Below are 13,595 nucleotides of genomic sequence, written 5' to 3'. Positions count from 1 at the left end.
TAAAAAAAAAACTGGACATACATAATTAGACAAGTATTCCTAGGTGCCAGCAATACAGTAAAACAAGACCAACCATTATTTTTAATAAACAAATCAGGGGTATTTATGAATGATCTAAACAGTGGCGGATCTTAATATAACTCTTCTTTAATTCCACTGGGATGATTTATTGACCCACTTATTGACATTGCTACCCACAAAAAAAGGGAAAAATCAAGTTTAGAAATGCAGCTAACCCCAGCTTTCAGTTTGCAGTTTTGTGGGGCTTTTTTTGGTTGTGTGTTAACCAAATCAGTACACTTCTCATATATAATCTTCAACACAGGCAATTTTGCTTTAAATTTAGTAAACATACTTGTTCAATAAAACTGCTTCTGGTGAACAGAGGTCAAGGTTGAACGAGGCACACGGTCAGTGTCACATTTGTATTGAAACATAGCTGCAGTTTATTTCAGTGTCCACAGCATTTCAGCGTTACTACTGAACAAGCTGTTTAAAGGACTACATTTTTTGCCTTTTATTGTGAAAAATTAGGATCCCTGCTTATCATTCTAGAGTGATATCTTGAAAACTGTTTCATATACTGTATATATATAAAAAAAAAAAGTATGAGAAAAATAGGAATTCACATCATATAAACCTCACCAATGATGTAAACATTCGGACTTGCAATTTAAATATAATTCCATAGCTAGGATTAAACAATCACCACTGCCTTGATATAATCAACCTCTTATCACTCTTGTGAATATCATTATCGTATGTGCCTTAATAGATATAGGGAAGACAGAGACTCATAGACTCAGAGAAATATGAACAGGAATAATTTGATTTAATCTAGGTCCTTAGTCTAAATATGACAAAAATCTAACATTCTTGATTATGCAGATATATTTTTAATGTGGCATTATGACAGATAGAAAAAAAATACTGTCAACCAAAGTCCTATTCCTAATTCAGCACTACAGGTCGGATCACTTATAATAAAAAGGATAGAAATTATCTTCAGTTAATAAGAAAACAATTGCCCAAACTTTCCACATTAATGGTAATGTGCGGCTGTAATTCCTTAGTAGAATTTTCTTGCAATACAGTGCAGACATCAACCACAGTCACTACAATCAGTGCTCAGAATGCAAATTCTTCTTATGTAAATAAGTTACTTCTGCTTATTTTCACCATATTTTAGATTCTGGCATTCAAAATAAATTGTGTGGGATGCTGATTAGTTCCTGATAGTGAACTTGCTCAAGGATATTAGATTAAGATTTATGTAAAAGTGAGCCTGTATTAAAATCCTTGTCAGTTTAGATACAGATGATGCTCAACTTGACAGTGCTATAATTAGGCCTACATGATCTCAAATCTAACAAAAAGGTTAAAGTATAAATGCTATATACCAAAGATGTCCTACATTTGTGGTCATACCAATTACCAGTGAGTTTTTATAAAGCCATACACATTTAAAAAGCTGAAGAAATAGTAGTGTATACACACAACATTAGTTTTGCTCCATTTTGACTGTATATGCATCTAAAAGTACAGATTGCCCTTTTAGCCTTTTCCAAACTAAAACTTTAAATGGGATACTTCAAAAGAGCCATTTTGTGGAGCCATTTGTTGGATAACCCTATTCGGTATAATGCAATGGGGCTCCAAAAAACATTTAGGTTTATGTAAACTTTTATACAGTAGTCCATTCTAGAATATATATATGAACTTTACATAAGTAGCAATGGCCCATATTTATAAAACTTTTAAAATTTTTTTTTTTTTAAGAAAATCTAAATTAGAAACATACTGTACATTTCACCTGTAATGGACAAACAAACATACAGCTGTTAAAATGTATGAATTTCGTTCATTGCTGAAAAACAGAGGAAGGAGTTTTTTGTAGAATAGACAGTACTAACATACAGTTCATAATCACAAGCCTTGTAACAGAGGAGTATTTGTCACAGTGTTCCTGCCCTCCGGCTGTACACCTGTACTACAGAACCAAGGAGTGTAATTCACAACAACTCAACATCCTTTGGCTCTTGTATAGAAAACAGAAACAGAGATCTCTCAGATAGAAGCTTTCTGAAAGGGTCCAAAGCCCTTTCAAGTGGGTTAATGGCTTTTTTTTTTCAAAGCTCCTTTGAGTTTTTGTGACTCGGCTTCAAACTTTAAAGGTTAGCACTGTCCAGACACAGGGAATTATTTTAATGAATGTGATTGAATTCATATTTCAGACACACACTTATCACTGCGAAAAACATTAACATGGTCCATATCATAAAGTATTTAAACGTGAGTATTGCTATATAATTAAAGAGGGCTGGTGTAGAATACTAGTCTTTCTTTTTTCAACTAAAAATAGTTTTAAAATTTGTGCCTGGCTTATTGTTTTACTAATAGAAGTGAGGCTGCCATCCGGATCACATATATTATATAGAGTTAAACAGCAGGGGCTGTACTTAGTTACACTTGCACTAGGGTAATCTATATTCTTTATATTGTTTTCACTGTTTGTTAAATGTAATACCATCTTTTGGCAGCCATTCTTATTGGCTTCTTCTTCACATTGTGAACCAACACCATACCACCCTTCCTCCCCCACTAATATATATATATATATATATATATAAAATATTAAATATTGTATGTTTTATGGACTCAGTGATGTTGAGGCAATGGTATTTATATTGAAGCAATTTTTTACATTGATCCAAGACATTTATTTTAGTTGTCACATGAAATTAATAAAGAGCTGGGAGCAGAGATGACAGGTTTTAGAGTAATGACACTGCGTGTGTCATGAAAACATTATCGATCTTTACTTCGTACCAGTGAAACTCTAAGTATGATTTATGGATAATAAGACATGCATTGAATTTTCTAAATACCTCAACGGTTTTGCAGATGCATGTTTTTGAGGGAACTTATGCTTTTATTTTTAGGCACACTGTTTTATTACACTATCATGTGAGACTTGTTGCATGAAATGGATGTGTCTATCAGCTTTGACATTTCTCTTATTTTTATTGTGAAATAGGCTATTTATATAAGCCAAGCTTGTAGCTGATTCATTAACCCCAAATATTATCCATTACTTAAGGCATAATTCAGATATGTAATATGCCAGGGAAGAAATATTGAACTTAATGAAAATAAATATGTCACATATTTATAGATTTATGAATACATCAACTGAAAATGAGACAATGATAAAGCTGACATTAAAATATTTGAGTACACTCACAGTGAATGCTGTGTGTCCCTTTCTTGCATTTTTAGTACACTGCCATTTTCAATATAGTCCATTTACACACCAGGTAGGACAATGTGAGGCTGTGCTATTCAAGGTTGGTGACACTGCAATTTTAACCACCAGTGTATATAGTGGATCCAGATGCAAGACGTTGCTAGAAAAACTGTACAGGATATAAAGTATACCTGAAACCCAAAGGATAAAAAACAATTACAGAAAATTACGATTTTAGATTAGAAATAATGTTTTGTTTGCTGGGAAGATGAACGTTTTACTTTTGCTTCAGTCTATCAGTTGTACAATCTTGATAGAATATTTATGTCATCCTAGTACTAGTCTTGCTGTACTAGTTTCAGAATAGATTTCTTTTAACCTAGCATGCTCTTGAATGGCTTGCCTTTCTTCCGTAATTCTGCTGCTATTTGATCCCTAGAAACAGGGTTTTGCCTTAATTTAGGAATATCTGTTTAAAGGGGTCATTGTTCCTGATTAAATTTAGTATGTGTTGATGTTAATAGCTGATCATAAAATGTGTGTGTATATATATATATATATATATATATATATATATATATATATATATATATATATATATATATATATATATATTATTTGCTAAGCACTTGAGGAGGACTTGATGACAGAAGACATTATTTAAATTATTTTGTTGTCAATTGATTTATTAATTAAATTAATATACTGGGAACCTGCTTCTTGAGCTGATAGGGGGAATTCAGTGTTGTGCTGTGTAATTAATCTCTGTGGACCCAAGTGTTCCTTACCTTCAAATTGCAAATGGAGAACAAAACTAAAGTAAGAGGGATTCACAGCTCAATCATTTTAAGCTTGTAATAAATAAGAGCCACTATCAGCAAGAACAGTAAACAAGTCTGTCCATGGCCTGTGTGGCAGCTAATAAATAGATCTTTTTAAAATAACTGTAAACAGGGTAGAACTTTCAGAAAAAAATCAGAATCAAAGAGACATAGTTTTCTGATGTTTGATGAAGTTAAAATTCCTGACCTGGTAATTCAAAGCTTTTATTTTCAATGCCCACAAAAGGCAGAGAAAGGGTGTTATATGGCTATTGGGTAAAATATGTGTTTCTTGTTTGTTTGCTTAGTTTAATTTACAGTAAATTAAATGTATAACACAATACTAATTGGAAATAAAAATGTGAACCAGTGGTGCAAGTGTCTGTTGTCTACTAAATGGCTTCAGTATTAGATAACAAAATATAACTTTTACTTTTATTCTCTTTCACAGGAATCTTGTCCCATCAGAGAGCCTAAAGCTGGGAAGCTGCAACTAATATTTTTATTATGGCACATAGTCAGAGTTTAATAGACTGAGTTGTGTGATTATGACCCCTGCTGATGAGATGAGGACAAAACCTGCCTCTTTTTGTGCAGTGGTTAACACACTCGCTTAGGGCTTGCATGGTTGATGGTTCGTTGGTTCATGAGTAAGAACCATTACAACCAAAAACTAAACTTCAAGTACATTTTTCTTAATTTAAAAAAAAATGGGAATCCTCAAGAACTTGCACCAGTCTCAACTGAAATTCATAAAGGGTTCAATATGTAAAAATAAATGCCTCAACCTGATTAATTTAAGGGTTAAACAGTACTACATAACAACAACTGAGCTAGAAATAACACACTTAAGAATACCTAAGCTCAAAGCCCCTTCAATATGCAAAACTGACAATGTATTTAACGTACCAAAGCTAGACATCAATTTCCAGCATGACCTTGAGGTCCTTCATAATTTACGCAGATTTTTCAACATATCCCTTGGGAATATGCTAGTTAACAATCCAGTTTTCATGTGGACTCCTGTACTCATCAAAAAGACTTAAGTGTGGTATTAGACAAGATCTTTTAATCTTTTGTAAACAAGAATTAACTGCAGAAATTGGCACAGGAGGCAAAAGGCTGTTTTGTTGAACTGTTGCTGTTTAGAGTGATTTATTTGCTAAATGGAGGATTGAGGATGGGTTTAATGCATATAAATCCCCCAAGGCACTATCAGGCCTTGAGGAAGGTCAAGGGAAAGGCAGCTTCAAGATATCACCTTTTCTGATTGCATTTCACAGTGGATCCGTCCCACCAGAGGGGTAAAATCCATGCAAGTCAAAAAGTACATGCAAACTGCATTTAATAGTTATTCCAACGGATGCCTTCCAACAAACACATTGCATCTTTTTGGATCAAAATCCAATTTTGTGTCACTCTGTGTGAGAAACCCATCTGTGGACCAAATACATCATGACATAATTACTGTAAATAAATATGCGTTCCCCATGATATGCCCTTAGTATCTTTAACACAGACCAACAGAAGCCTACAGTGTTTAAGCACTCCAAATATATGTTTTCCTTTTAATACAATGTATCTGTTCTTTTCAGTTTTTTATCATTTTGTTTTTTTCTCTATTGAACAAAATGCATATGAAGCCTTTATCTGTGCCATATGATTTTGATTTATTTATTATCTGTGGAGGGGGGTTGGGTTGGGGTTCAATCCAATTGTAACTCATTTTTCTTTAGTTACACAGAATAGGGTTTATGAGAGCTTGATAGGGAAGATTTGAATAGCCTTATAATTTGAATAGCCTCAAGACAGGTAACAGTGACCGTGGGGATCGTGCACGTGAAATTAAAATACAGCCAGCCTTTATGCACATTTTTTTTTTGTATATATTACCAATCCATTCGGCCCTGTTGTACGTCAGAGTTATCCCCAGCCTCCACTTGTTTTTCAGCCTTGTCTAAGGGGGAGGACAGTCCTGCCTCCCTACCCATGGCTTCCATACAGTCAGCCTCTAAACTATCAGAAAACTAATTTATGGGCAGGTGTACCTCGAAGGGCAAAGCCAAAGATGTAATGAAAATGTGTATAACATAGTATTTGTTGTCTAAGCTCTAATAAATATTGTTCTCTATCGCATGAGTTTTCCTGACTGAACTAAGTTTGTGGGTATTTCAAAGTGTATTTACTTCCTTCACTCATTGATCATTTTTGCGTAAGCATGACCCACTTTGAACAGTTGTGTATTCACTATAATATAATAACGCTCTGCTCAGAAGCATTCTTTATTTTATTTTTATAGGAAGAAACATAGCAAAAGAGTAATGGTTTCTATGTGTGGCATTGATAAGATCTTTTAGCCCCAACATAATAAACCTTCTTGTCCTCTTTCGAGCTCTTTCTACACTGTAAATGCTTTAATAGCAATTCTCCACAGTGAATTAACTTCATTGCTGTGGGAGTGGAGGTTAACATTGGAACAGCTTGAATAGTTTTCAGAACAGAGTTTGGTCAGTGGAAATATATATATAGTATATGGGAACTGTTTAATTTGTTGCATTACTGAGGAAGCTAGAGTTAAGAGGAATTCTACCAGTAAGTTGAAAGCTCAAAAAAACAAACAAAGCCACTTCAAATGAGTAACAGTACAGTATTGCAATAACTGGGATATTTCTATTATAATCTAGAGTTGAAATGCAAGCATCTTTGAAAAAAACTAAAAACAAGTCAAGCAGGAATTCAAACATCACCAAACTCTGTTAATATTAGTATTCCCAGTATACACGGGTTTCTTATTCCTGCCTTCACTCCTCCAGGTTTTTGGACAAATTCAGACAGCTGAACTCCAACACATGTCTTTGAGGCTGTGAAACTTAATTTATATTTAGAGAAAAAGCAATACAATCATAGTTAGCCAAGACAGAAAGGGTATTGCAGACACGACTTAACATACCACACTGTCACCCACTTGAATAATGTTGGCTAGAAGCTGTATCACCTTTCCTTGCAAACAGTTCATTTAAATATGTTTACATCCTTCTAATTGAAAGAATGTTTTCTTTTTACTGCAATTGCCATATGCATAACATAACTCTGCTATTATCATCACAAGGCAAATATGTAATTAAATTGTACATCCAGTCTCATGCAATAACACAACATCCTTTTATTTTTTTAAATGTGTAATAAATTGTATGTTTATCTAATTAAAAAAGTACCTCTCTTTTGTCATAAGCTAAAAACATTTAAGTATAATTTGCAAACATTTTATCAGTCCAATATGATGTATTTGAGAAATGGCAATCATTTTGTGTGGCGCTCAAAATACATACAAGTCCTTTAAATTATGCCAAGCAATACCACAGTTCACAAATTGGGAGAAAAACACGTGTGAGTAGTCACAACTGGAAATGAGAAGCAGCACATTATTATTATTATTTATTTCTTAGCAGACGCCCTTATCCAGGGCGACTTACAATTGTTACAAGATATCATATTATTTTTACATACAATTACCCATTTATACAGTTGGGTTTTTACTGGAGCAAGTTAGGTGATGTACCTTGCTCAAGGATACAGCAGCAATGTCCCCAGCCGGGGATTGAACCCACAACCCTCCGGTCAAGAGTCCAGAGCCCTAACCACTACTCCACACTGCTGCTCTAACTGTAATGCTCTGTGTGATAGCAGACTACCGCAAACCGCCTCCATATAGGATGGGGAATACATTTGTCCATTTTATCAAAATCACTTCAAGGGCAAACACACGCTGTCCTCCGAAGCGTGTGCCGTCAGCTGACCACAATTTTTCACACTGCGGACTCACCATGCAGCCACCCCAAAGCTACAGCGTCGGAGGACAACGCAGCTCTCGAGCAGCTTACAGGCAAGCCCGCAGGCACCCAGCCAGACTACGGGGGTCGCTGGTGCGCGGTGAGCCGAGGACACCCTGGCCGATCTAACACCTCCCCCCCGGCGACGCTTGGCCAATTGGGCGTCGCCCCCTGGGAGCTCCCATCCACGGTCGGCTGTGGAATAGTCTGGATTTGAACCGGCGACGTCCAGACTATAGAGCGAATCCTGCACTCCACGTGGAGTGCCTTTACCGGATACGCCACTTTGGAGCCCCCGTACAATGTTAATTTAAAAGCATTTTTAGTTTTTGATGTATTAGTCAAATGTATTTGAAATTACATGACACTGCTTTGGCCTGTGGGAGATATTGTGATCATCCTACTCTGCAGAAGAAGCTTTGTTCTATATTTTCCATTGAACTGACTTGTCATCGGAGCGCATGAGTTCTATAAAGCAAAGTATTCATATCAGTTTCACGTTCATTGTTTACATGTCATTCCCTGGTAACTCATTCCAAACAGCAGTACTTTCTGTGTTTTAATATCTGCTTAGGCGATATTTGGCGATCTTTCCTAAAAAATGTAAACATCCTGATATAAAGGGATGTACAGGGATGAGACATTCATGGTTTGAATCCTGTTAATGCCAAGCGATACGTTGCCTTCCTGCAGTCCTGTAGGTTCAGCAATCCCTACTGGTCAAGTGCCTGACAGGTACAGGTGAAGTCTGCCCAGGCTGGGTTTTCATCACTTAAATATTGTATCAGAGTTGAGAAGTGATGAAGATGTTCATCTGCTCCATAATTGCTGTATATTAGGAAAAGCCTTGAATTGCACTGCAGGACTTTGGTTAGGATGTATACAATGTCTACAGAAATCATTAATTATAAATTATCTTTTGGAATATTTTGAGACAACAAAAAAAAGATTAAACCTACATTAGCTTTGAAGGGCTTCTACCACAGGTGTTCAGTTAATACAGGTATTATTATTAATATGATATATTGATAGGATTGTGTCTGAATGTTCTTCATATGCCTCAAGCAACAGCTGTCATCAGTTAGGCGGGTGACTGGATATTCCACTGGGTCCCAACACAATCCATTCAGGCTTTCATTAGTAAAAACTTATGCCTCTTCATCTTAGGAGAGGGTTTGTAAACTGCCCTCATTAAAATCCTTCCTGCTCCAGGCTAGTGATAGATGAGAAACTAAAGACATCCATGGCCTGAGGAGGCACCTGCCCTAGAGAGACTCAGCGATGCAGAGAAACCCTGCTGTTCATCCCATTGAGGCACGTTTAAAACTTCCTAATAAACTGGAACAATTATATATATATATATATATATAGAGAGAGAGAGAGAGAGAGAGAGAGAGAGAGAGAGAGAGAGAGAGAGAGAGAGAGAGAGAGAGAGAGAGAGAGAGAGAGAGAGATTTGAGAGAACTACTTACATACTGTATGGTCTATAACTTTGAAAGATAGAATCATGAATTATTCAGGTAATACCACTGACAGAAACTAAGTTTAGGCAAACTGTTAGAACTGTCTTCTTGCCTGTTAAAGAAAGTTTACCACAATACATGAATACAATAGGTTTGCATGCTTTCCCCATGGGGTCTATGGTTAACCACATACTGCCTGACTGTTTGCTTTACTACAACCTGCTATACTTTTACAATGGCAAGCTTTCATAAAGGCAGTGTTTAAAGGTGTGCTAAATCAAGACTTTAAAAAGGCCCTCTCATTAACATAAAAGTACCTTTTTGTTTTACAGACTTTATTTTCACTGCCAGGTAAAGGCAATTCTTCCTGCCACAATTCTACAGCTTCACTTCCTGTCTAACATTTATATGACCCTTCTTGATCCCACACAGATAACTATGTGCAGCAAACAATGCGAGTACTACTCCTCAAGACAAATGATGGCCTTATTAAACAGGTAATGCAGAAAATGTCATCTAATTAATGTCATCACCAGCGCACACTAAGACATGTGGTGGTAGCGAAAGAATACTGTTGCCCATAATTTTGTGGCTTCTGCCAGTAGCAGTGCACTGTGTGACTTTTTTTACAACAGCAAAAGGACTTTATAATAACAATCCAACTTCATATTAATTTTGCTCCACAATTTCAAACAAAGCCTGGTCCAGAGTTGTTTATTATGTTTTGCATTCTCAACAAGGCTGAAGGGCACGATTAGAGCAATCTGACAAATGCATTTTACATGTAAAATGTATAATACTGAAATCTACAAAAACATCAAAGAATCAGATCTACAGAATGGTAGTTAGAAAAAAGGACTATATCAATAAATACAGAGTGGCAAGATATGCTGACTAAAGTACAAACAGGCTAGAACACTTAAATTGTTAACCTCATTTTCCTTGTTAAAACGCATGTTTTAAAAGATTTTGACAAGACATTTAGACATAAATTTAGATGAAACCTAATGTCTTGCAATATGCAGCTATGGCCAAAAGTTTTGCATCATCCAGAATTTTAGGGTTGAGACATAATGAATAATAATAATAATAATAATAATAATAATAATAATAATAATAATAATAATAATAATAATTTAGATATTTTATTTAACATTATAACTACAAAATGATATCACAAAAGTCTACCTGGAGTTGTAATAGTATACTGTGTTTCATGTTAGATTTTGAAATGTCACATTTCAAAATTTGTGTCAGTTTTTCATTACAAAGCGGTATGTAATTCAATATTTTAGTGTAATATTATTCAGCAGATTTCGTTTGACTTTATGAAGGAAAATTAGTTAAACTTTTGGCAATAGCTGTAATCCTGTTATTTTTTTACAATGATTTAATTGATTTAATTGATACACGAGATAAATATTAAATAACAACGATTTGCACTTCTCAATATACAGAGTACAGTTTTAAAGCTATTGGAGGTCTTGAAATGAGCAATGGGCTTCTTAAGGCCCTGGTGTCACAAATGTGTTCATGTCACTCATGAGTTTTCACTGATCAAAGATGAGGATTGAAAGAGATTGGTATTTTAATCTCGTATTTGACCAGGAATTAAATCACATTCGTTAGGTTCCGTAGATGTAAATGGTGTTATGGTGTCCAATGAAATTTCAGCTTCACATTCGAACTGAACTACTGCGGGCAGCAGCAGGTTCTTGCGGCTTCTAGGTGTCTGCGAGATGACTGAAAGCTTATCAAATGGATCTAGTAGTTCTTCGACCGACTGAGGGAGCTGTCCTTTACTACTAGTAAAAGCTATTGGAGCCTCTTTCTGAAAGGTGGTGTCGTGGTGATAGGAAACCAGCTCGTTGCTGAAATTGACTGCCTCCACTGTGGTGCTGGAACAAAACTTGTTGCATCCCAGTATGGTTGAAAAGGCTTTTCTGAAATCCGCATTGAAGGCATATATAACCGGGTTCAAAGAGGAATTGGCCCAACCAAACCATACAAAAATGTTAAAAGTTGTTTCGCTGACGCACGGAGGCTCGCCAAGTTCATATATGTTCACGTCACAAAAGGGTACCATGCAGTTCAACACGAAAAAGGGCAGCCAGCAAAACACAAAGACACCCATGATAATAGACAGCGTCTTTAAAACCTTTGTTTCTTTTTTAAAAGACGTTTTAAGGGAGTTCTCGTGCGGACAGTCGTTGGGGTGGTGGTGGCAGTTCTGAGCGTGTTCTACAGCCCTTTCCAAAGAGGATATCCTCCTGATCTGTGTCTGTGCGATACGGTAAATCCTTGTGTAGGTGCCTATCATTATGGCAACGGGGATGTAAAAGCTTATTAAGGAAGAAGAAATCGCATACGTCTTGTTTAAACTGGCATCGCAGTTTTCAGTCTGATTGCTGAAATTTGCAGGTAAATCTTCCTCTTGGGCTTTGTGCCAGTTTAGCTGTACAGGTATGAATGAAATGAGGATGGAGAGTGTCCATGCTACTCCGATCATGATAAAAGCAGCCCTCTGAGTCATTTTACGTTCGTATCTGAAAGGGCTGGCAATCGCCCAGTATCTATCGAGGCTTATAATGCACAGATTTAAAATAGAAGCCGTGGAGCACATTATGTCAAAGGCAATCCAGGTGTCGCAAAAGTCCCCAAAGAGCCAGTATCCTGCGACCTCGGTGACTGCTTTCCATGGCATGACAAGAACTGCCACAAAAAGGTCTGACACAGCTAAGGAAATGACAAAAAAGTTGGTGACTTTGGACCTCAGGTGCCTGAATTTGATGACAGCAGCACAGACCAGCGTGTTTCCCAACAGAGTTGAAAGAATCAGAAGAAATAAAAGGCACCCCGTTACAGCGCGGACGCTGAGGTCAGTGCCGTCTGTACCCGTACCTTCCGAGAGCTGCGTTTCGTTTGTAAAGTTTTCCATGGACAGTTTTTTTCGGTTCTAGCGCTCCAGAAACAGAAGTCACCTTTTACATTTGGAAATATGCCGTTAGATTCCTGTACTGTTGATGAACACTGGTTCCTGTCACAGTTGTGGTGCTTTTCAGCATCCCTGAAACTTGATATTGGTCTATTGCAGCAAACTTATTTCAAATGAGCATGTGGCTTTTTGTGTTAGATTCTATCATATTTTTTGCTCATATTCCAGTAGACTTATTGAGATTTAAGAAATACCATTTCCTTTATAGAATCAATGAACAGTTCTTACTTTGGAAAAAAAATGCAGAATGTGATGGGTATTGCAAATACAGAAATACATGTCTTGCTTTCATCCATGTTGCAATGATTTGCTTCGTCCAGCGTTTGGGACTATGTATATAGGTATCTATGAAGAGTGCCATTCCTCCCTCTTATAATGGGAGAGGCTTGTGATTGGCTTGTGATTGGCAGTAGCGAATAGCGTCACGTAATGCTTAGTTTTGAGACAGCGAGACACTTCTGTGAAAATAGGTTTAGCCCACAGAACGTCAATAGTTAACACCACAGTATATTCGTCACACAAGAAACCGGGTTAAAAATAGAAACAGGACTTTAATATGCAATATCATTTTAGTCTACGCAACTAATTTCATACTTTATAGAAACAAATGCACATTATTATTATTATTATTATTATTATTATTATTATTATTATTATTATTATTAAGACATGCATCTGTTGCTAAATGGCTGAATCATCTGTTAAACGCGATAAGATTTGAAGAAAAAGGATATGGTCACAGTGACAAAGCCAATATACTGGAATATTTACAATTAAGGATTATTATTAACATATTAAGGATAGCTACACCAAAATATATTTCAAATTACAAACACTAGATTGTTTTTAACCTATATGCCAATGAGATAAAGCCTTAACAGGACAGCCATGTTATACACACTCAAAATACAAAAGCTAAACATGTACTATAATAATGACTTTTTTTGTACAATCTGTTGAGCTGATGAATTTACTTTCTGTATGAAAATTATATTTTTGAAAACTGCAATAAAACATTTTATTCCAAAAAAAGATAAATATAGTATTTATATTAGAATTTACATAATTGCATTTACTTTTCTAGTGATAGATTTAAACCTCATCATTGACTCAATGACAAGCAAAAAACTACCAAGCCAAAATGTAAAAATCAAGCAGAATTAAATATTCTGGGTACACGGTGAAGCAATGCATTTTACTCTATTGTGCACTCAAATATAATTCATTGGTGTGTGTTCA

The 13,595-nt window shown here is 35.9% G+C and overlaps 1 protein-coding gene across 1 annotated transcript; it reads right to left on the bottom strand.

Annotated features, from left to right (window-relative positions):
* Positions 1 to 10,072: 10,072 nt before the first annotated feature.
* On the bottom strand, positions 10,073 to 12,652 carry LOC117414499 (D(1C) dopamine receptor-like). Its single transcript, XM_034024271.2, has one exon. It carries the CDS (start codon positions 12,297 to 12,299, stop codon positions 10,950 to 10,952), a length of 1,350 nt encoding a protein of 449 aa, XP_033880162.1. The 5' UTR covers positions 12,300 to 12,652; the 3' UTR covers positions 10,073 to 10,949.
* Positions 12,653 to 13,595: the final 943 nt, after the last annotated feature.

This window comes from Acipenser ruthenus, chromosome 7 (assembly GCF_902713425.1).
Source record: "Acipenser ruthenus chromosome 7, fAciRut3.2 maternal haplotype, whole genome shotgun sequence".
In the NCBI taxonomy this organism is placed as follows: Eukaryota; Metazoa; Chordata; class Actinopteri; order Acipenseriformes; family Acipenseridae; genus Acipenser; species Acipenser ruthenus.
This window is presented reverse-complemented; position numbering and strand designations above follow the sequence as displayed.

Coding starts and splice junctions, on each gene's coding strand:
- LOC117414499 (XM_034024271.2), bottom strand. CDS start 12,299: ATGGAAAACTTTACAAACGAAACGCAGCTCTCGGAAGGTACGGGTACA.